The sequence below is a fragment of the Scatophagus argus genome, chromosome 23 (genome assembly GCF_020382885.2).
Source record: "Scatophagus argus isolate fScaArg1 chromosome 23, fScaArg1.pri, whole genome shotgun sequence".
In the NCBI taxonomy this organism is placed as follows: domain Eukaryota; kingdom Metazoa; phylum Chordata; class Actinopteri; family Scatophagidae; genus Scatophagus; species Scatophagus argus.
The window spans coordinates 15,796,853-15,818,520 of NC_058515.1; the positions used below are offsets into that span (position 1 = coordinate 15,796,853).

General features: G+C 52.6%; 4 protein-coding genes across 8 annotated transcripts; all 4 read right to left on the minus strand.

Annotated features, from left to right (window-relative positions):
* Window positions 1-180: 180 nt before the first annotated feature.
* On the minus strand, window positions 181-7,283 carry LOC124054909 (serrate RNA effector molecule homolog). 2 transcript variants are annotated; one of them, XM_046381432.1, is made up of 21 exons: window positions 7,166-7,283; window positions 6,248-6,370; window positions 6,059-6,169; window positions 5,838-5,981; window positions 5,608-5,668; window positions 5,207-5,504; window positions 4,849-5,084; window positions 4,440-4,538; window positions 4,233-4,365; window positions 3,992-4,119; window positions 3,349-3,410; window positions 3,090-3,168; window positions 2,845-3,009; window positions 2,588-2,758; window positions 2,204-2,357; window positions 2,000-2,112; window positions 1,712-1,792; window positions 1,476-1,626; window positions 1,289-1,390; window positions 898-1,030; window positions 181-801 (listed from the first exon to the last, which is right to left on the minus strand). In XM_046381432.1, exons 2-21 carry the CDS (start codon window positions 6,364-6,366, stop codon window positions 726-728), a joined length of 2,616 nt encoding a protein of 871 aa, XP_046237388.1. In that variant the 5' UTR covers window positions 6,367-6,370; window positions 7,166-7,283; the 3' UTR covers window positions 181-725. The 2 variants fall into 2 exon arrangements, with proteins under 2 accessions (XP_046237388.1, XP_046237387.1); XM_046381431.1 differs by lacking the exon at window positions 7,166-7,283 and adding an exon at window positions 6,460-7,092.
* A 396-nt stretch (window positions 7,284-7,679) lies between these two features.
* On the minus strand, window positions 7,680-9,689 carry LOC124054919 (inactive protein tyrosine kinase pTKL-like). Of its 4 annotated transcripts, none has more exons than XM_046381458.1 (5): window positions 9,493-9,689; window positions 9,224-9,341; window positions 8,812-9,048; window positions 8,405-8,541; window positions 7,680-8,288 (listed from the first exon to the last, which is right to left on the minus strand). In XM_046381458.1, the coding sequence occupies exons 1-5, from the start codon at window positions 9,679-9,681 to the stop codon at window positions 8,235-8,237; spliced, it is 735 nt and encodes a 244-aa protein (XP_046237414.1). In that variant the 5' UTR covers window positions 9,682-9,689; the 3' UTR covers window positions 7,680-8,234. The 4 variants fall into 4 exon arrangements, with proteins under 4 accessions (XP_046237414.1, XP_046237416.1, XP_046237415.1 ...); XM_046381460.1 differs by having other exon boundaries at window positions 9,482-9,689; XM_046381459.1 differs by having other exon boundaries at window positions 9,443-9,689.
* A 1,142-nt stretch (window positions 9,690-10,831) lies between these two features.
* Window positions 10,832-12,625, minus strand: znhit1 (zinc finger, HIT-type containing 1). Its single transcript, XM_046381466.1, has 6 exons — window positions 12,496-12,625; window positions 11,698-11,795; window positions 11,446-11,521; window positions 11,280-11,359; window positions 11,034-11,203; window positions 10,832-10,942 (listed from the first exon to the last, which is right to left on the minus strand). Exons 1-6 carry the CDS (start codon window positions 12,518-12,520, stop codon window positions 10,921-10,923), a joined length of 471 nt encoding a protein of 156 aa, XP_046237422.1. The 5' UTR covers window positions 12,521-12,625; the 3' UTR covers window positions 10,832-10,920.
* Window positions 12,626-12,949: 324 nt separating this feature from the next.
* Window positions 12,950-21,597, minus strand: plod3 (procollagen-lysine, 2-oxoglutarate 5-dioxygenase 3). Its single transcript, XM_046381437.1, has 19 exons — window positions 21,257-21,597; window positions 19,607-19,698; window positions 19,291-19,427; window positions 18,610-18,773; window positions 18,369-18,481; window positions 18,196-18,259; window positions 18,010-18,107; window positions 17,654-17,755; window positions 17,430-17,561; window positions 17,228-17,349; window positions 16,891-16,995; window positions 16,526-16,651; window positions 16,281-16,422; window positions 16,084-16,197; window positions 15,282-15,353; window positions 15,101-15,205; window positions 14,870-15,016; window positions 13,847-13,972; window positions 12,950-13,748 (listed from the first exon to the last, which is right to left on the minus strand). The coding sequence occupies exons 1-19, from the start codon at window positions 21,339-21,341 to the stop codon at window positions 13,593-13,595; spliced, it is 2,202 nt and encodes a 733-aa protein (XP_046237393.1). The 5' UTR covers window positions 21,342-21,597; the 3' UTR covers window positions 12,950-13,592.
* Window positions 21,598-21,668: the final 71 nt, after the last annotated feature.

Here is a 21,668-nt window from a genome sequence, read left to right on the forward strand (position 1 = left end):
TCAGCTCACAGCAGTGTTTTCTGTTCTGCAGGTGGAGCAGGAAGCAGCACAGGTGGGGACGACGTGCATCAGACTTTAACCATCATCATCATCATCATCGTTTAGTCATTTTTATATGATTTGTTCTTAGTTTTCTGATTTGTGTAAAACGTATTAAAAACAAAAGTAAAGCAGACAAACTTTAATATTCTGATGCTGATTCAGAAGAGAAATTCAACTTTTTATTTGTTAATTTGTTTAATTTGTTGACATGATTTACATTCAGTTTGAGTAACTTCAGACACCTGCCTCCCACTCAAGTACAAGTGTGAGGTACTAATACTTCACCCGAGTACGAGCTCGTGTTTTATTCGCTCGCTTCAGTGACTTTGCAGACTGAAAATCAAAGCAGGCGACTCAGCACAAACACACACACACACGTCAGACGCTCCAACACGCTGACTCAGCGACGTTCCCGACACGAGTCCAAACACAATTCACACGGAGACCAACTCTGGTTACCATAGCAACACACGAGTCATCAGCAGCCGTCGTGAATCTTTATTGGAAAGTGGAATCAGATCATCTTCACTCATGACACAAACGTTGGTCCTGCTGACTGACACGCAAAGCTAACTAAAAACAAAGACAGACGTGTGATGGAGGGACGAAGAGGAGGATCATGGGAAACGTAGGAATAAAAAAAGTTTTCTAACTGGAAAAAAAGAAAAAAATCATCCTGTGGCTTAAAAGAAGTCGAGGTCATCAGGGGCGTCCAGGTCTCTGTACTCGATGATCGACCGGGGGTCCCCTCGCACGCCCCTGCACGCACACACACACGCACGCACACAGAGAGTTACAGTCTGACATGTGATCATGTGATTGATAAAATGCTGACTGTCATCTTCTTTTCTCTACCTGCTGTTTCGTTGCTTCCCAGGAAACCCTCCTCCTCCTCCTCCTCCTCCTCCGCCCCCTAAATGACCTCTGAAGTTGTCATAGTTACCACGGCCCGCCCCAAACTGGTTGGGGGGGTAGGGAGGTCCGCCTCCTGCAACACACACACACACACACACACAGTGAACAGACTGCGATGGGCAGCATGAACAAACAGCAGTGCATTGTGGGTAAAATACAGCACATCATCACAGACAAGACATTTACAACATTTAATCATCTGAGACGTTTGAGTGTAAATCAGACTGTGGGAGACTTCAGCTCTTCAACTGCGTACTGGGCTTTCACAGACATGAACTGAAGCTAAACTCTGACTGAAGAGTCTGATGGTGTGTGTGTGTGTCTGTCATACCTGGGAAGTTGGGCATGGGAGGTCTGACACCTGGGGGATATCCCAGAAGGCTTTGCTGCTGTGGTGACTGAGCAGGGAATCCTGGCATACCAGGGGGCGTGGCTACAGGAGAGAGTGACAGCAGTTTAAGATCTGTTAGCTAAAGAAACACTCAGAGTGTGTGTGTGAGAGAGAGAGAGAGAGGCACCTTGTGCTGGCGGTGGGAGGGGCTTGTTCTCAGGTAGGGAGGGCCTCTTGGAGTCCAGCAGGAAGTTGTTGAAGAACTCGACTTCCTGTCTGACGGCGGACACCTTTTCCCCGTGTTTGTTCAGTATGTGTTTACGCACAAACTCTGGAGCCTGAACAACAACAGCAGCGAGTGTTACCACGGTAACCACTCAGGCCACACACACACACACACACACACTCAGCAGTCTGACCCACCTTGAACTTTTTCCCGCTCAGAGGACACAGCCACTTGTCTTTACTGAGCTCCTGAGTGTTGGCTGACAGGAACTTCTCCACCTGAACACACACGACAAAACATCATACTGCTGGTTTAGAGCACAAGTTAGACAGGCAGACAGACAGGTGCGGGCAGACAGACAGATGTAGGCAGCCTGACAGACAGGTGCGGGCAGACAGACAGGTGCGGGCAGACAGACAGACAGGTGCGGGCAGACAGACAGGTGTGAGCAGACAGACAGGTGTGAGCAGACAGACAGGTGTTACCTCCTGCTCGGGGTCCTTCTTTCCCAGCCTCTCGGCTTCCTCTTCACTCAGAGTCTCTGAGGGAGACAGCAGAGGAGCCAGACGCTCCTCACACATCCTCTGATGTTCACTCACTGTCCAATCACAACACAGAGCTGCGTCACACACAGCGACATCATGAACCGCGGCCCAGCCGTGTGCGTGTGTGTGTGTGTGTGCGTGTACCTTCGGCTGCAGTGATCTTGGCTACAGGCAGGGGTCCTCGCACGTGGATCAGCCCACAGCGATGAGGCATCTCGTCCTCTGCAGGATACTCACAGAAGTTATAATAATCCACAGAGTGAACCAGACGCAGGTAGAGCAGCAGCCTGTCCAGCACCTGTGCGCGCACACACACGCACGCACACACGCACGCACACACACACACGCACACACACACGATCAGAAGCACACACACACACACACGCACGCACGCACACACACGCACACACACACACACACACACACACACCATCAGAAGCACACACACGCACGCACACACACACACACACCATCAGAAGCACAGAAACTGTAACCATCACGGTCAAAATGTGACGGAGCTCCTCCCACCTTCAGCAGCTTGTCTTCCGTCTCCACGGTAACGTCGGAGGAGGCAGGGTCTTTCCCGTCGGCAGCGTCGTCTCTGTTGCCCCCCGAGGCGCCAGTGAGCTCCTCCTCCTCGGCGCTCACCTCTTCTATCAGGTAATCCGTGATGTTCTTCAGGACGGGGTTGGTCTCCATCTGAAACAGAGACGGGCGTCCTGAGCGACGAGGACTTACAGTCAGCGCGTCACGAGACGAGGACGCGGCGGCGATGAAGAGCTCACCTGTCCGGCCCACAGCTCCCCCCTCTGGTCCAGAGTGTGGACGAGACGGGCCGACAGTCGGATGTCGTTCCTCACCACCGGCTTGTGGTGCGTCAGGCCGTTGACGGCGCGGACGCGTCGGCACAGGTCCCTGTTGACCACTGGAGACAGTTCACAGTCCCTGAGCTGAGGACACGAGAGGGACGTCAGCCAGCCGCTCAGCTGTGTGTGTGTGAGTGTGAGAGAGTGTGTGTGTGTGTGTGTACCCTGATGTTCTGCAGGTTCCAGCACGTCTCCTTTATGTTCACACTGCGGTCGAAGGTCACCCAGCACCGTCTGAAGAACCTGAGACACACACACACACACACACACACACACACACACACACACACACACACGTCAAGCGTCAGCTGCTTCAGCTGAAGAGCCGACACAACAAAATAAAAATCCCTGAACTGTCCCTTTAACTCACAGAGGGTGTGTGTGTGTGTGTGTGTGTGTGTGTGTGTGTGTGCATCCTCTCACCTCCTCTCAGGCTGAGGGTCTGACAGCGCCACCCGCAGGAAGCCCGGGTACCTGCGACACAACTGCACACATCACTCATGTTAGTACAGCTGTCAGGTGTGTGTGTGTGTGTGTGTGTGTGTGCTGTCAGGTGTGTATCTGTGAGTGTGTGTGCTGTCAGGTGTGTGTGTGGTGTGTATCTGTGAGTGTGTGTGCTGTCAGGTGTGTGTGTGTGTGTGTGTGTGTGTGTGTGTGTGTGGTGTGTGTGTGTCTGTGAGTGTGTGTGCTGTCAGGTGTGTGTGTGGTGTGTGTGTGTCTGTGAGTGTGTGTGCTGTCAGGTGTGTGTGTGGTGTGTGTGTGTCTGTGAGTGTGTGTGCTGTCAGGTGTGTGTGTGTGTGTGTGTGTGTGTGTGGTGTGTGTGTGTCTGTGAGTGTGTGTGCTGTCAGGTGTGTGTGTGGTGTGTGTGTGTCTGTGAGTGTGTGTGCTGTCAGGTGTGTGTGTATCTGTGAGTGTGTGTGCTGTCAGGTGTGTGTGTGTGTGTGTGTGTGTGTGTGTGCTGTCAGGTGTGTGTGCGTGTGTGTGTGTGCTGTCAGGTGTGTGTGCGTGTGTGTGTGTGCTGTCAGGTGTGTGTGTGTGTGTGTGTGGTGTGTGTGTGTGCTCTCACAGCTGTGATCTCCTCCTTGGACACTTCAGGTGGGATGCTCCTGATGAACAAGGAGGTTGTGAGGTGGAGGGGGCGGGGCTTGGCTGGCACCTCCTTCTCTCTCTCCTTCCCTCGCTCTTTCCGACGCTCTGACACACACACACACACACACACACACACACACACACACACACACACACACACGTCTGATGACTGATTTTCGATGTCTGCTAATGTTGTCTGTCTGTCAGTCTGTCTGTACCGTCCCCTCTGTCCTCCTCCTCTTCCTCTTTCTCCTCGTCATCCTCCTTCTCTCCATCAGAGTGGGAGGAGTCAGAGTCTGAGGCGCTGCCCTCGCCACTGTCAGCGGACACGCTGCGTTTCCTCTTCCTGCCCTGAGGGAAAGAGGGCGGGGTTAGCACGGCGCCATCATCAGGGCGTCAACAGCACGTCCAGAGAAAACACTCACCTTCTTTGTGGTCTTCTCGTCCTCCTCGTCTTCGTCCTTCTTCTCCTCCTCGTCCTCGTCTTTGTCCTCTCCGTTCTGCTTGGCTTCTGCTCCACAGTCCTGACGGGGACAAGAAAACAAAGTGTCTCAGGTTCTCGTGGATCGTGTCTGGACCTCCTGCTGCCGTCCTGCTCGACGCCGACGGCTGTTACTGTCATGTTTCTGCATTATCATCATTATTACTGTTACTATGACAACCATCAAAATCAACACCGACATCATCACCGCAAAACTCAAAACTGCTGTTATGCCTCTCAGCCTGTCTCTTCCTCTTTGTCTGTCTGCTCCTCTGCCTGTCTCTCTCTGTGTCTGCCTGTCTATCTCTCTGTCTGCCTGACGAGCAGACTGAACGTGTCTGCAGAGCGTCAACCTTCTCAGAGTCTTTCGTCTGTCCCGTCACTCCGCTGCTCGTCTCCGCAGTCCGAGTCCCCGTCGTCTCCGAGCCCGTCTGTCTGCTCGTGTTTCCGTCTCCCTGACTCTTGTCCCCACCTCCTCCTCCACCTCCTCCTCCTCCTCCTCCTACGTCCCCGCCGGCTGCAGCAGGAGCAGCCGGGACCTCCAGCACCTGCAGGTCAAAGTCTGTCCCTCCCTCCATCTTTATTACCGCTGCAAAGGAAGACAGAAGAGAGACACTAGGGGACACTTCATTACCCAGAATCCCCTGCAAAGTGACAGCAGCAACAGAAGTCCCCTAAGCGGTTTCAGCAGGCGTCTCCGTCTGTCTCTACCTGCATCCAGTAGCTTGATGATGGTGGGAGCATGTTCCATGTCCAGTGACACGTTGTCCAGCCAGTTGTTGTCCAACAGGAAGAGGAAGACGCCCAGCCGGGTTTTGAGGGCGGCCAGAGACTCCGCCTTCCTCGCCGTGATGTCATCGGGGTGGTACCTGGAGCGAAACCACTCCTGGTCTTTGTGTTGGAGGAAGAAGTCCTGCAGCTGCTGCCGCCTGAAGTCCAGCTTGTACTGGTTGTAGCGCTTCACTGACTCCGTCTCGTCCACATTGTCCTCCATGTTCAGCAGGAACTCCTGTGCATGCACGCACACACACACGCACACACACAACTTAAATATTAAATTCCACAATGAAGCTGCTCGTGTTGCTAACGTGGGTTTGTTTGGTTCTGCTCACCTTAAAGCTCCTCATGGTGGGAGGACCAGGAGGAGGGAGATCTGGATCCACCATCCCCAACCTGAGAGACATTCCCACACAGCTCACATGATGAGCGAACCCACAACACGTGACAGCAGTCAGCGAGCTGCTGCTTTACTTCACTGTCTGCTTACTTTGGAGGAAGTCAAACGGGACCTAAAACCTGACTGGAGGTCAGAGCGTGTTTGAGTCTGCCATGCTGAGCTCACCTGCCCTGCAGCGGGTGTCCTCCGTGGTGTGGGTGAAGGTGGGGGAGGTCAGGGTGCCAGCCCTGAGGCCCCGCCCCCGCAAACGGCACCCCGCCGCCTCCATAGGGCATGTCGTAGCGGTACGGCTCCCCCCGGTGGTCGTCCCTGTGAGACGAAAAGTGAGACGTGATGACGACCGAAGGCTCGTGTCTGTGCGCCGCAGGAAGACGCGCGTCACTCACCAGTCCCTCCGCATGCGTTTGTGCTGAGGGCTCATGTGTCTGGGCGGAGAAAATCTCTCTCTGCGGCCGCGATCGTAGTCCCTCCTCCTCTCTCTGCCGCGGTCCCAGTCCCTGAAGACACACACTCGATATTTAAACACACACGCGTGTCATGACGTGTGCGTTGTGCGTGCGCTGAGGTGAGCGTACCTGTCGGGCCAGTCGTCCCTCCTCCTCTCCTCCCTCTCTCTCGACCGCTCCATGTCGCTCCTCTCTCTCCTGAACTTGTCCCGTCTCCTCCTGTCGAACTCGTCGTCGCTGTCTCCCATTGGACTGAGAAGACACGGACGCAGGGTTTTAACACCAGGCTGCTGAGCGGACACTGGACTCACCTGTTTCCCAAATGAGCGCGTTTTCTTTACCCCGGATGTGAGCGGGCGATGCTGAGGCTGGTTTCAGCACAGTGTGGTCGTGTCAAATCAAAAAGACTTTTCTGTAAAACGCAGCACTGAACAAAAGCATCCCGCCTCAGTCAGGACATGCAGACTCACAGACGAGACGCGAGCGAAGTGCGACGGTTCCTCAGGCTGCCATAACTCTGACCAACCACCAGGTGTCGCTGTGTTCGCTCAGTCTGAAGCCCCGAAGGTTCTGATCGTTTTCGGCATAAACAAACAAAAGACCGACCGGCTCATCCGGCTTCCACACGTCACTCTTTTGCAATAATTATTTTAATAAATACTAAGATGATTATGTACAAAACTGATCCATCCAATAAAACAAGCAAAGCCGTGAAATGTGGAAACACAAGCAGCCGCACAATAACTCATCATCATGAGCTGGTGGTTAGCTCGTTAGCCTGCTAGCTTCATTAACGCTGGCTCACTTAAAACCACCCTCACTTTCACGACACCAAGAAACTTTAACAACAGACACAACGCTTAAAGTTATCAACAAGCTAACGCTAGCATAAACACTTAGCCGAAGCTAAACGCGGCTAGTTAGCATTTCAGTCAGTCCAGCGTGCTCACGCAGGCGCAGATCGGGCTCATGCTGGCTTCTGCTCGCGTCAGCGTTAATTAACACTGAAAGCAAACGTTTGTTCCGTGTTCACGGCGGGGTTTTTACCTGCAGCTCTGCCACCTGAACAGAGAAAAGGCTCCACAGCTAACACAACTGTCCCGCCGCCAGTCCCGGATCACAGTGAACCAGCGAGACTTCCGGTACTCTTCAGTTCCGGTCAGGGTTTTCAGTCCACACCGAAATAAAGTGCCCCCCCTGGAGGCCAGGAGGAGAACAACAGGTGCACACACGCTCTTCCCTCAGGGTTTTGTTTAAAAACTGAACCAAAACGGATAAATCTCCGCACCGGTCTGACCTCACTGAACTGTCCCCGTGAGAATACAGAGCTCGTGTCTGTCCCCAGGTTGGACAGAAACCACCTGTCTGCAGAGTCTGTGTCTACTGTGTGTCCTTCCTCTGGATGAGCTTCAATCTGACTCCACAGAGGCTTTTAAGTGTTAAAACTTCTCGTGCCTCTATGGTCTCGATTACTCACATGCTAATGATGTCCCGTGTTAGGACATTCACATGAACATGAACGAGAAGTGGATTTCCACGAAAAGACAAACCTGAATCTGAAGTTTGAACAGAGCAACAAGACAACCAAATGCATCCAGCAAACCATTTTATTGCACAACATCCACAGAGAGAGCAAAGACAGTCATGGACACCTTCCACCTGAGCGCTCACAGGTTCCTCCGTCGTTCTCCTGACGTCTGCTCTCCTCAGCAGCATGACGTGACCACGCTCAGAGTCCTGACGAGGCCCACGCCGGCTGAGTGCCTCGAGCTGCGAGCCAGAAAGAAAACGTCCCCAGGTTGTCTCCAACCCGTACAGATTTGACACACTGAAGGTGAAAATGTCATTCATTCCAGCCTGATCTTCAGAGGACACCCCAGGACGAGTCCTGGTGCGGAGGAGTGAGTCCAGGCTCATGTCAGCAGCTCTCAGAGGAGCTCAGCTGGACTCGAGGAAGCTTCTGCTCAGCTCTGACTGTTTGGTCTCAAACTCGCTCTGAAATCTGGACGTGGACGTTAGCTCGACGATTACTGAAACATGATTCATGACAGAACAACAGAGTCCGTGCTGGATTCGGGTCCGGCAGGCTGGTGCTGGTCAGCTGTTACTGATGCCCTCAGGATGAAGTCCTCTGATTGGCTGGTTGTGTGGAGGGGGTGGGGCCAGAGGCCTGAGGAAAGAGAAGAAGAATGTTTCAGATAAACATCATCCTGTCCGGTCTGTAGGTGAGCTGGTCTGACCAGCTCCTGAACAGGGTCTAGTCCTCCTCTGTCATGTTCACCACACCTGTCGCCCTCGCCCTCCTCGTCCTCGTCCAGAGAAGACGGTGGTCAGTCCGTTGTGTTTGGGGACATGCCGGAGGGAGCGTGTCCTCGAGTCCTTCAGCTCAGACAGGAGCTCAGGGCTGGACAGGGACAGACGGGCTGGACACAGACAGAACAGACACACACTTCAGTGACAAAGAGAGAATACAACGAAGCCTCCACACAGGACGGATCAGCTGTCTCAGGTGTTCACAGACACCACCCCAGTCCCCAGAAAACCACAGAGCCGTCCACAAACCAGACCTGCTTTACAGTCCTGAGAAACACGGTGACACAGCAGGACAAACACACAAACTGTAGGAGCACAAGAGTGTGTGTGATGCTGCATTCAGAGTCCTGAAGGGGACATCGCGAAGACGTCCAGCTCACCTTGTCTGCTGTTGTAGCAGGGAGAAGATGAAGAGGACGTGGAGGGGCCGGGACTGCTGGGGGAGGACAGAGGGGAGGGGGAGCAGGAGGGACTGGCAGGGGAGGACAGAGGGGAGGGGGAGCAGGAGGGACTGGCAGGGGAGGACAGAGGGGAGGGGGAGCAGGAGGGACTGGCGGGGGAGGAGGAGACACTGGATTCGCTGATGTCACGGCGAGACAGAATTTTTTTCCGGTACTCTGGAAACAAAAAGACAAAGACAAGATGTCACTGAGGAGGAAGATGATGATGACAAGGAGACATGAACCCCCAAAACATCACATCTCGGTGGTGTCTCTGTCTCTCTCCGTGTCTCGTGGACGTCTCTGAGCGTCCGCTGAGTGTTTGTGTGGCGTTTGTGGGCCCAGCTGTCACCTTGTAGAAACTCTGCCTGCAGCTCTGCACTTTGCAGACTGTGACGAGGAGGAGACGGAGACGACGAAGAGGACAGGAGCCGAGTGTCTGTCGGCGGAGGAGACGTCATGCTGTCCGTCTGCAAGAGGAACAGATTTCACCTGTCAGAAAGTCCAACGTCCCGACTGTGCGACGTGACGCTGACCGCATCGTTTCAGCCTGCAGCGAACCTCAGGTCACCTTCACATGTCAGATAGCAGAGCCTCTAACTGGATCCACCTGTGTGTCACCTGGTTTCTGGCTCCAGTCGGCGTCCAGTCACGTGTCCTGCTGTCAAAGGAGACTCCCAGTCCTCTCAGTTCGGACTCTCTGACTGTCATGAGACCGCAGCTCCTCGTCTGACGGCCCGACGACGACGACTTCCAGCAGTCGGGACAAAGTCTGTGCAGCTCTGCTCTGCCCCACACACTCACACACATGAATTCACTGTGTGTGTGTGTCTAAAGAGAAAACTTCACACAAAACACATACACGATTCAAAAGTCCACATTAATTATTGACATGATTTTAATGACTCTGTTGCCATGGATACCAGGAAGGAACAGTGAGAGTGAGCTGGACTTTTAACCCCCCCCCCCCCACACACACACACACACAAACACACACAGTATTTAAATGCTGACCTCAGAGCAGCGAGGAGCTGACGGTGAGCAGGTCATCAGGCTGCGGCCAAACGCTTCCTTCGCTGGCGAACACGTTTGACTTCCATCAGTGAAGGCGAGGCACAAAGAGCATCAATACGTCAACATTTGAATCGCTGAGCCCCGAGTTCAGGCTGCAGGCGCTGCCACCCAGCCGCAGGCGCCACTAACCCACCTCTCAAAGCTCACATTACCGAGAGCAGAACATCTGTCTCAGATGGCCAGTGGCGCAATGGATAACGTGTCTGACTACGGATCAGAAGATTCTAGGTTCGACTCCTGGCTGGCTCGCTTTGAGTTTGTTTTTAGGGGCAGTCGTGGATCAGCGGTTAGGGTGTCGGACCCGTAACCGGTGGATCGCTGGTTCGATTCCCCGTCCTGGTGTCCATGGCTGAGGTACCCTTGAGCAAGGTACCTAACCCCCACTGCTCCCCGGGCGCTGCACGCGGTCGCCCACTGCCCCGGGTTTGCTGTGTGTGTGTGCACGTCACTTGGGTGGGTTAAATGCAGAACACAAATTTCGTTGGAGTGAGTTCCCTCCAATGACAAGATATGTCACTTTCCTTTCCTTTCCTAAACTCAGTCAGACACAGAGAAGAAGAGTCTGTTTCTTTATTCAGAGATGAACAACACGCCGCACTCGAACACAACACAATCAGCTTCAGATCACACACAGACGCACATTTATTTACTCTAACGTAAACCCGTCCCACAAATGTCTTTTCTGTGTCCCGACTGGCTGTCGGGGACAAGCCGGGCTCAGTTTCTGGGACAGTCAGACGTGACGTGTCACTCGGCGAGCTGTCCCCCCGTTTCCTGTCTGTGTGCTAAGCTAAGCTAACAGCTGCTGGCTGCGGCTCTCAGAGGAGACAAACTGGTGAATCGTTTCCTGACGCAGTGACTTCGTTTTGTTTGTTCGGACGTCGCCGCAGTGATGAGCAGGTGCACCGCAGTGCGCTGTGATGTCACCGCCGCTGAAAGGTTCATCCCAGCGTCACCATGGAGACGAGCCGGGACTTAGAGTGTCCACTTCAGACACCTGCAGAGACACAGAGGACTCAGTTCACTTCTGATGGTGTCAAAAGCCAAACACGTTCCCTCCATACACGCAGACCGCTGACATCCTGTACCTGGTCTCTCGGTGTGTACACAGACACTTGCTGCTGCAGTAGCGCCCCCCGCAGGTGGTGCAGGTGTAGTGAGAGGGGAACCCGCAGACGCAGCAGAAGTGACGGGGGGGCAGAGAGGAGGGCGGGGCAGCGGCAGACAGGTAGTTCGGCTCTGGCTTCTCCGACAGGTTCTGCAAACCAGAGGGCCGAGGAGAAGTCAGCTGACTCTCAGCCAATCAGAGCGCAGTGAGAAGGTGCGTGACTCACCTCCTCCTCCAGCAGGGTGGTGAAGTTTTTCCTGAAACGCTGCTTGAAGTGATCGCCCCTCGTCTTCCTCTTCTTCTTCTCTGGACACACAGAGACAGAAAAGAAGAAGAAGAAGAAGACGGTGCTACACCTTCTCTGGCTGTGTTACCTGTCTCTCGCGTCTCACCTGGTTCTTCTGTCTCACTGAAGGCAGGCAGACGGGCAGTCGGACCCGGCGGAGGGAGGGAGGAAAGAGGGTCGTCCTGGAAACGCAAAACAACAAACAAACAAACAACAACAACATGACAACACTGAGAAACGTCATGAAAAAATGGCTGCTCTGCTGCGCCACATCACATCATCACATCCACCAACAGCCAGATGTGCTCGTCAGCGTCACCATGACAACAACGGTCAGAAGATACACACACACACACACCTGGAAGTTGTCTTTCTCCAGAGCCTCCAGCTGCCTCGTCAGTCTCCTCTGACGGGTGGCTTCATCCAAAACTCTGCGCTGGCCGGCCTCCACCCGAGCTGACAGACAGACAGGCAGGCAGGCAGACAGACAGGCAGGCAGGCAGACAGACAAGCAGGCAGACAGACAGACAGGCAGGCAGACAGACAGAGAGACAGACAGACAGGCAGGAAGAGAGACAGACAGAAAGGCAGGCAGGCAGACAGACAGAGAGACAGACAGAAAGGCAGGCAGGCAGACAGACAGAGAGACAGGCAGGCAGGCAGGCAGACAGACAGAGAGACAGACAGACAGTTTACATCACTCTGTTTCTGATTAAATGCTGTCTTAATCGCTGGAGCTGAAGTCTTCTCCTGCTTCAAACGGATCGTCCTGGTCCCACAGTAACCCAGTAGGCCTGGACTCGCAGGTCCTGACCTGAAGTCTGTTCAGAGACCGCTGCACGGTGAGGTGAACCACCAAACCGACTGAGACCAGCTCTGAAGCCCCACTCGGGCCTTCAGCCAGCTGTGACTTTACGACCCCGTAGCGCTTTAACAATTACGGAAAGACAACAACAGACAACTTTAATCGATCAGAAAATCGGAAATGATCGTTTGAGCGTCACGTCCCTCGAGTTCTGTGGCGCCGCTAACGTCAGGACAAGCGGACAGAAACAGGAAGCTACTGACGCGTCTGTGGTTCTCCTGCACTCTGACACGTCGGTGTTTCTGTGCACACACACATTAATGCATCTGAGCAGAATAAATCAAAACCTACCTGAACCTTTCTTCTCCAGCACCATGTCGCTTGTTGTGGCGTCACTTCCTGTCTACGGCACCCGCAGAGGGACCAACCCGATCAGACGAAGCGCGCATTTCTTCGTTCCTCTCTCTTTGGCGCCACCTGGTGGACACTAGTCAAGCGAGCATGAACTGATGAAGCCTCTTGGATGAGAAGTGAAACGTCTTCAAAGACAAATAACGAAGTCCAGTTGCGTTCGATTGAATCTCCTTGAGATAACCATGACCATATTAACAGGCTCCTGGTGGAGACAGTTTGACTGGACAGGGTGGGTCTCGTCCGGGTCTCGTCCGGGTCTCGTCCGGCCACTGAGGATCCTTCAGATCCTTCTTTGACCTGCCCTCTGATTTCAGCTGGATTTGTTCTGACAAAAAGTGATCAGACTGAAAACTGATCAAACAGACTAAACAACAACATCACCACAGGAAGATCGTTTATTAAAATCTCAAAACTTTATTTGCTCAGTCACTAACAAATAATTTAATGCAGTTTGTACAAAGCCAGAGACTCCTCACACGACACAAAACTGAAGGCTGCAAACCTCCTCAGTCAGTCACATGACGGGAAACAAACACATGATGGAAACCAAAGAGAAGAACAAAACTTAAAACACTGAACAGGAAAATGTAACAGACTGTTAGTGACGGATTTAAAACATCCCACACACACACACACTCACTCACTCACACACACACACAGAGCTTGCATAGATTCAGGTAGTGTAATCAGATAAGGCAGCACAGTGAATTTAACCTCCACTCTTATTTTGAAATGTAACAAAGGCTAAATAAAGTCACTCTTATTCTGAAATGTCCCAAAAGGATGTGTTCAGACTCCTCTCTCTGACTTTGAAATGATACATGTGACCAGAGCTCATCATAAGGAGACACAGGTGAAGGTGTGTCAGGTGTAGAAGCAGGTGAGGTGGATCGTTCAATCAGAGATAACAGTACAAAAACAAACATTCTGAGACGATGCATTCAAGGACATCACGTCTCAGCCTCCATCTGTCTCCATGTGTGATAATGAGGTCGACTGATGTTCTCTCACACACACACACTGTGAGTGTGTCTCTACGGGTCCACGAAGGACACCATGATGTATCTGGTCCCCCTGGTGGTGGGCAGGCCCTCGTGGTAGTGGGTCAGCCGGCCGGGGTGCATGAAGGACCAGCCCTTCCTGGGAGACTCCACCTTACAGTCGTAACGCAGGAACCTGCAGCCTCCACCCTGACGCACACACACACACACACAAACAAAAAGTTGACTAAAATCTCTTGAAATGTCTGAAATTGTGTGTGTGTGTGTGTGTGTGTGTGTGTGTGTACCTCATAGTCGATGCCCTTGCTGTTCAGGGCGATGTTGACGGTGAAGGTCGACGAGTCGTGATGCGGCCGCAGGGACGGCTGCTCGTCAGGACGGTAACGAACCACAAAGTTCATGATGGCCTGAGCCTGCACACACACACACACAGACAGACACACACACACACACAGACAGACAGACAGACACACACACACAGACAGACACACACACACACACACACAGACAGACACACACACACAGACACACACACACACAGACAGACACACACACACACACACACACACACACACAGACACACACACACACACACAGACAGACACACACACACACACAGACAGACAGACAGACACACACACACAGACAGACACACACACACACACACACACACACACAGACAGACACACACAGACACACACACACACAAACAGACAGACACACAGACAGACACACACACACACAAACAGACAGACACACACACAGACACAGACACACACACACAGACACACAGACAGACACACACACACAGACACACAGACACAGACACACAGACACACACACACAGACACACACACAGACACAGACACACACACACAGACACACAGACAGACACACACACACACAGACAGACACACAGACACAGACAGACACACACACACACAGACAGACAGACACACACACACACACACATACACAGACAGACACACACACACACACACACACACACACAGACACACACACACACACACACAGACAGACAGGTATACACACACACACACACACAGACAGACACACACACACACACACACAGACACACACAAACACACACACACACACACACACACACACACAGAATGATGAAGTGACAACATGAGTCCACATCAGCTAAAAAGGTTTTTTTCTGTTCATCGGCTGTGAACTCGGTGCAGATCAGTCCAGGTTCAGGTCTGAGTCCCGCCTCAGGTCTGAGTCCCGCCTCAGGTCTGAGTCCCGCCTCAGGTCTGGGCGGTCCACTGTGGTACTTGTACCTTGGGGTAGTATCCAGGGTAGAGTTTCTCGGTGACGGGGACGATGTACTCTCGGAGGAATTTGAGCCACTCCTTCTCGAAGCCGATCTGGTTCATGTGGATGTCCACCGTGGGGACGTTCTCGTAACCGCCGGCGAGACGCTCGTCCTGCACGCGAACACACGCACAACCGTCAGAGCTCGGGTCTCACTTCCTGTTTCACACACACACACACACGGACTGACGGCTGACCTTGTGGGACCCTCCAGACCAGCCATCGTGGTGCTCCATGGTCTCCACCAGGTGGTCGCACATCTTGTCCGAGAAGGCCGGAAACCAGTAGACATCTGGACAGGGCTGAGACACAGGGTTCAGGTTCACTGGACCGCAGCTCGTACTGACCTGAACTCTGATGGATCACACCGTTTGTTACCTGCTCCACAAAACTCTTCTGGTCCTCAAAAATCCTGGAGTAGTTCTCATGGATGTACTTCTCCCTCCAGTCCTGCACGCACACACACGCACACACACACTCAGATTGTGCTTTCACTCACCTCGACGTGTGTGTCTGTGTGTGTTCGTGTCAGCGTGTGTGTGTGTCTTTGTGTGTTCGTGTCAGCGTGTGTGTGTGTTCATATCAGCGTGCGTGTGTGTGTTTGTATCAGCGTGTGTGTGTGTGTGCTCGTGTCAGCGTGTGTGTGTGTGTGTGCTCGTGTCAGCATGCGTGTGTGTGTTCATGTCAGCGCGTGTGTGTGTGTTCGTGTCAGCGTGTGTGTGTGGTCGTGTCAGCGCGTGTGTCTTTGTGTGTTCGTGTCAGCGTGTGTGTGTGTCTTTGTGTGTTCGTGTCAGCGTGTGTGTGTGTTCATATCAGCGTGCGTGTGTGTGTTTGTATCAGCGTGTGTGTGTGTGTGCTCGTGTCAGCGTGTGTGTGTGTGTGCTCGTGTCAGCATGCGTGTGTGTGTTCATGTCAGCGCGTGTGTGTGTGTTCGTGTCAGCGTGTGTGTGTGGTCGTGTCAGCGCGTGTGTCTTTGTGTGTTCGTGTCAGCGCGTGTGTGTGTGTCTTTGTGTGTTCGTGTCAGCGTGTGTGTGTGTGTTCATATCAGCGTGCGTGTGTGTGTTCATGTCAGCGTGTGTGTGTGTGTTCGTGTCAGTGCGTGTGTGTGTGTTCGTGTCAGCGTGTGTGTGTCTTTGTGTGTTCGTGTCAGCGTGTGTGTCTTTGTGTGTGTGTGTCTGACCACAGGGTTGTCAAAGATCTGCCACATGTCCGGGTGGAGTCTGGACGTGTTGAAGCTGGACGAGGTCACCAGGCGGCCGAACTCGTCGCGGTTGGACACAAACATGAAGACGCCCTGTGGACACACGGAGGACAGCGGGCTCAGTGACGGCGTCCCGGCTGAGGCGGAGCCTGAAGCAGGGGGGGTCAGGAGGTTACCTGGTCTCTGATGCTCCTGCAGAACACCATGTCAGGGTCCATCTCCTCGTCCACGTACAGGCTCACCTGGGACAGCTTGGACCGCAGCAAGCTGCCTTTGATCAGGTAGGCCTGAGTGATGTAGGGGACGTTCCACAGCCCTCTGCACACACACACACACACACACACACAGATGAACACCTGCACTCACCTGAGCCACTCTGCTGTGTGTGTGTGTGTGTGTGTGTGTGTGTGTGTGCTCTCACATCCTCTTCCCCTGGACGATCTCGATGTAGTCCTCAGATCTGGAGTAGAATCCCTCAGGACTCAGGGCGCCCCAGAAGTTACTCCACAGCTTACCGTGTTTGGACAACATGGGAGCAATGACGGACCTGAGAGACAGACAGGCAGGCAGAGAGACAGGCAGAGAGACAGGCAGACAGGCAGGCAGGCAGGCAGAGAGAGACAGACACAGACAGGCAGTAAACAGACAGACAGAGAGAGAAACAGACAGGCAGGCAGACAGAGAGAGACAGGCAGACAGACAGACAGGCAGACACAGACAGACAGACAGTGTTAGATGTACTATGGCGTGTGTACTTTTCAGTGTACTCTTCAGCAGGTTACGTACTTGTTCTCCTCCATCAGTATCCTGAGTGTGTCGGAGTTCGTTAAGGCCACGTCGGAGTCGATGCTGAAGTAGTAATCACACTCAGGATCCTTCTTACACGCCTCGCTGCACACACACACACACACACACACACACGCACACACACACACACACACACACGCACACACACACACACACACAGTTCAGATCCTGCATGTTGTAAATAAACTTTAGTCCTGACAGTGAAACTGATTCTAAACGTGTTTGCTGTCGAGCAGCCAATCGTTTCAGCTGTGGCTGAAGAGTCCTGATTGGATGCCTCAGGTGTGAACATATCAGGTGTCCCGTCTCCACTCACACCGCCATGTTCCTGGCCTTGGCCTCCTGCAGGTTCTCCTCGGGGCCGACCAGCACGGCGTTGGGGAACAGGACTCTGTGACGCTCCCAGAACCTCTGGATGTGGCGCTCGTGGTACACGACCTGGATCACAGGTGGGACGGGACAGGTGAGAGCGGAACACGTCAGAGGGAAGACGACAGGCGTCTCAGTTTGACTCTCACGTTGTTGTGGATGAAGAGGCGGATCCTGTCGGTCGGGTAGTTCAGAGTCGTCAGCCGGTCCAGGAACTCCTCCATGAAGGGAGTCGCGTGCTCGATGAACACGCCGACGTACACCAGAGGCAGCTCCTCGTCCTGAACACACACACACACAGAGCTCACACACTGTGCCCGGACGACATTTAACCTGAGCTGGGACCTGAGCCTCGTCAGGTGAGGGTACGTACAGGTGTGTCGCTGAAGAACAGCAGGTCGTCATCGCAGTTCCCACAGCCGTTCTCAAAGGTCCACGCGGTGGGAACGTAGTTACCCAGGTAGTTCAACTGCAGCTGCACGCACACACACACACAGAGGCACACAGAGAAACACACAGAGACACAGACACACACACACACACACACACACACACACACACACACACACACACACACAGAGACACACACACACACACACAGAGACACGCACAGACACACAGAGACACACACACACAAAGTGATTTCTGGCAGGTGGTCACGCATCCTCCAAACTCAGGATCCACAGGGCATCACATGGTGTTGGTGAAAGGCTGTGATTGGTCAGTTACCTTGGTGGGTCCGTTGCCATGGATCACAACAGGAAGTGTGTCATAGGCAACATTCCGCACGCGGACTCTCGCCCTCTCAAACTTCAAGACGACTTCCTCTGATGTACAGAAACACATTCAGACTGGACACACACAGCCAGAGTGTGTGTGTGTGTGTGTGTCTGTGTGTGTGTGTGTGTGCCTCACCAACAGCTCCGTTCAGATTCTGGAAGATTCTGGATCGATGGTCCAGAGTCATGTTGAATTTGGTCTGAAGAGAAAAATCACTTCATGAGTTTGATTTGAAATGCTGACCAACAGGAAGTCCTGCTGCTGCTGTTGTTGTTGTTGTTGTTGTTGTTGTCGTTGTTGTTGTTTACCCTCTGAGTCTTGTCCAGGTAGATTCTGGTGTAGAACAGCTGGTCATCATCGTTGTCTTTGTACTTCCACTGCTGGATGATCGTACTGAGCTCCGGAGCGAAGCCGATGAACCCTGAGAGAACACACACACACATAGACACAGAGTCAAACTTGAAGTTGCTGGTGAGGATGGTGAGACTGTGATTCTGACATGTGAGACAGGAAATGCAGGCAGACGTCACAGATCAGACGGCGTCTCACCTCCTGAGTTGAGGTAGCGTTTCCCAGAATGCACCTGTGGGTATTTGGAGGCCAGCCTCTGGTCGGGCCAGCAGAAGCCCTCGGCTGAGAAGACCACTCGGTGGCCCAGACGGGAGAACTTGTACAGCAGCTCCTCCGGACCCGACGCGAAGATCACGTCATAACTACAGACGGACGGACAGACAGACGAGGGTTTCAGAATAAAAGCATGAGGTGTTCAACAGGAACAGGTGTGCTGCGTTTTGTCTTTTCTTTTTATGTTTCCTGAGTGAAACTTTCAGTCAATGCAGAGATTTATTAACAATGAGTTTAGTCACTTTTCAAACTTTGTCAAAAAAAGTGTGTGTGTGTGTGTGTGTCTGTGTGTGTGTAAGTGGGACAGGTGAGTCAGATGTCCTATTGAAGGTGGAGGAACAAAACGCTATGAGAAGATACACACACAACACGTCTGTCCCCAAACCCCTTTGTGTGTGTGTGTGTCTGTGTGTGTGTCTGTGTGTCTATGTGTGTGTGTGTGTGTCTGTGTGTGTGTGTGTGTGTGTGTGTGTAAGTGGGACAGGTGAGTCAGATGTCCTATTGAAGGTGGAGGAACAAAGAAACAGTGAAAATGACAATAAAGAAGTGAAGGGAGGCAGTGAGAATATGAGGACACGCACACACACACACACAGGTGTGTGTTACCTGTCCACGAACATGATGACCATGTCCGCCTTGTCGGAGTGTTTGAGCAGCTCCTTCTTCAACCATCTGACCTTCTGACCTCCACCCACCGTCCGAGCAACATCACCCCCCCTCCACTCCTCCCCCAGACCGAGCACCTGCACACATGATCATCATCATCATCATCGTCATCATCACCATCATCACATCATCAAAAAAATGTCCTGCTGAACGTTCAGGTTCAGTTCACTGAAATATGTGTGTGTCTGTGTGTGTGTGTGTGTGTGTGTGTGTATGTGTGTGTGTATGTGTGTGAGTGTGTGTGTGTGTGTGTTACCTTCACAGTGTAGTTGAACTCTCTGGCCGTCGTCATGAAGCGGTTGAACCCGTCAGTTTCCTCTGTTGCTGCAGTGACCACCAGCAGATTTTCTGCACACACACACACACACACATGTGCAGGTGATCAGTGATGACATCATCAGTTCACTTATCAATCACTCAGTCAACAGGAAACTGATCAGAAACCATCTCTGAAACATTTTTCTCCTGCTTCCAAAGTCGAAGTCCTGCAGTGAAAACTTCAAGTAAAAGTACAAAAGTATGATCATCAGAATGTACTTGAAGTACTCGTTTCACAGTAATACGCGTTGTTACTGTATCGTGTGGTCGTGACCTTAAAGCCTTTGTGGGCTGACACGTCGTTTAATCTGTCAAATACATCATCATTAATGACAGATTTTATCTTTCAGTCACGTGAAAAGTCAAAGCAGTTTTCAAAATAAAAGCATGTATTTCCCTCTCAAGCACCAAGAAGTTGTACTTCAGCACTGAGTTTCATCCTGGGTCCTGCAGGACTGAGACAGGAAACGAACCTCTCCTCCCCCCTCTCTCTCTACTCCCCCCTCCCCCCTCCTCCAGGCTTTCGAGGAATTTGGTGAGAGAAGTTCCTCCTCAGAGGCTCCCCGGGGAGGTGAAGGAGGTCAGGAGCAGGAGGAGCACTTTGGTGACAGAAGCCTCGTTGTCCTCCAGGTTTCCCTCAGTGTGCTAATGTGTGTTTAAAGCAGACTGTGTGTGTGTGTGAGTGAGAGAGAGAGAGAGTGTGTCAGTGGGGAACACACACACTCAGACTGGACCAACACACACTCAGCAGAAACTGAATCGGGATCATCGTCTCACAGTGGGACATCAATGAATGATGATGCCTTCATGTGGTGTAGGATTTACCATCGACACTACTTTCTGTATTGTACTGAAACACACACACACACACAGCTGTCCAAACACACACACAGACGACCTTCCCAGTAAACATATGACTGCAGCACAAACAAGGAACACACACAAATCACCTCTCGGCTCCATGTTGTGCTGACAGGAAGTGATGCGTTTTGGATGTCAGAGTCTCTGCATGTGTCCAACAGGCTGCCTTCATCTGACTGCTTTATTTCAGATTATTTATTGTGGTGTTAATCTGGGCTTCACTTAAATATTTCACACACACACACACTCTCTGTGCACCCTCAGACTGGAGACGGGGGATTCAGGTCTGAGGGTCCCGTTTCTGAGCCTCTGGGCACCATCATCAGGCCCTGGTTCACACAGGCTGCCTGCTCATGGCTGCAGCAGCCCAGACAGATCGCAGATCAGTTTCCCACACGTTTGTCGACGATCTGCTGGTCGGCACCGACATGTCGGCAGGCTCAGTGTCAGCTGTAAGCGTTAACCGCAGAGACTGATGCTCATTAGCATCCAGGCTAAAAGTTAGGAAGTTGGAGGTTTCTGATGGTTAAGTTCACTTCAGCCCAGTCGGGGTAAAACCCGGTAAACTCGCAGTACTCACTCACTCGGCACATATTCTGGAGTACATGTCGACGTTAAATAAGTTAATAAGTAACTGTGAATAACAGTGTAGTTAGCAGCGGCTGCCTCAGAGACCCAGCCAGCAGCTCCAGCGGGCCGGGCAGGGGACCCTCCGGACCGGCCTTACCTGGGGGGATCCTGCGCGGTTCGGCTGACACGGAGGTGTGGAGGAAGACGAGAGCCAGCAGGCAGAGAAGACGGCAGGAAGACATGGCTGCTTTGTAAAACCCACTCACGTCTCTGTTCAGACTGTAAACCTTATTCCTCTCTTTCCCTACTGCTGTCCTCACGCCATCGGCTTCACTCGCGCTCTCTCGAAAGGCTTTCAAGTCTCGCGATAAGTCCCTTCAACTTATTGAAACATGTCAACAACGCTGGAAAAACTCGCCCACCCGTACATCGAGTACCAGCCAATGGAAAGCGCAGCAGATTTGATTGACGGTGTTTGCGACCAATCAGCGCGCCGGACAAACTCCGCATCAGCCAATCAGAAGAGCACAAATGGAAAGCAGTGGGCTGTGATTGTTTCGTGGCCCCGC

Excerpts from the sequence above, each read along its gene's own strand:
- plod3 (XM_046381437.1), bottom strand. The coding sequence starts at position 21,341 with ATGTCTTCCTGCCGTCTTCTCTGCCTGCTGGCTCTCGTCTTCCTCCAC. Across the intron at positions 16,652-16,890 it reads ATACTGATGGAGGAGAACAA|GTCCGTCATTGCTCCCATGT; the intron begins GTACGTAACCTG and ends TCTGTCTCTCAG. Across the intron at positions 13,973-14,869 it reads ACCCTGGATACTACCCCAAG|GCTCAGGCCATCATGAACTT; the intron begins GTACAAGTACCA and ends GTGTGTGTGCAG.
- znhit1 (XM_046381466.1), bottom strand. The coding sequence starts at position 12,520 with ATGGTGCTGGAGAAGAAAGGTTCAG. Across the intron at positions 11,796-12,495 it reads GCTGGAGAAGAAAGGTTCAG|CTCGGGTGGAGGCCGGCCAG; the intron begins GTAGGTTTTGAT and ends TCTGTCTGTCAG. Across the intron at positions 11,204-11,279 it reads CCACCCTGCTGGAGGAGGAG|AACCTGTCGGAGAAGCCAGA; the intron begins GTGAGTCACGCA and ends TCTGGTTTGCAG.
- LOC124054919 (XM_046381458.1), bottom strand. The coding sequence starts at position 9,681 with ATGTGTGTGAGTGTGTGGGGCAGAGCAGAGCTGCACAGACTTTGTCCC. Across the intron at positions 9,049-9,223 it reads GCAGGCAGAGTTTCTACAAG|AGTACCGGAAAAAAATTCTG; the intron begins GTGACAGCTGGG and ends TTTTGTTTCCAG. Across the intron at positions 8,542-8,811 it reads CTGCTACAACAGCAGACAAG|CCCGTCTGTCCCTGTCCAGC; the intron begins GTGAGCTGGACG and ends GTCTGTGTCCAG.
- LOC124054909 (XM_046381432.1), bottom strand. The coding sequence starts at position 6,366 with ATGGGAGACAGCGACGACGAGTTCGACAGGAGGAGACGGGACAAGTTC. Across the intron at positions 3,169-3,348 it reads GACCCTCAGCCTGAGAGGAG|GTTCTTCAGACGGTGCTGGG; the intron begins GTGAGAGGATGC and ends TGTGTGTCTCAG. Across the intron at positions 1,627-1,711 it reads TGAGCGGGAAAAAGTTCAAG|GCTCCAGAGTTTGTGCGTAA; the intron begins GTGGGTCAGACT and ends GTTGTTGTTCAG.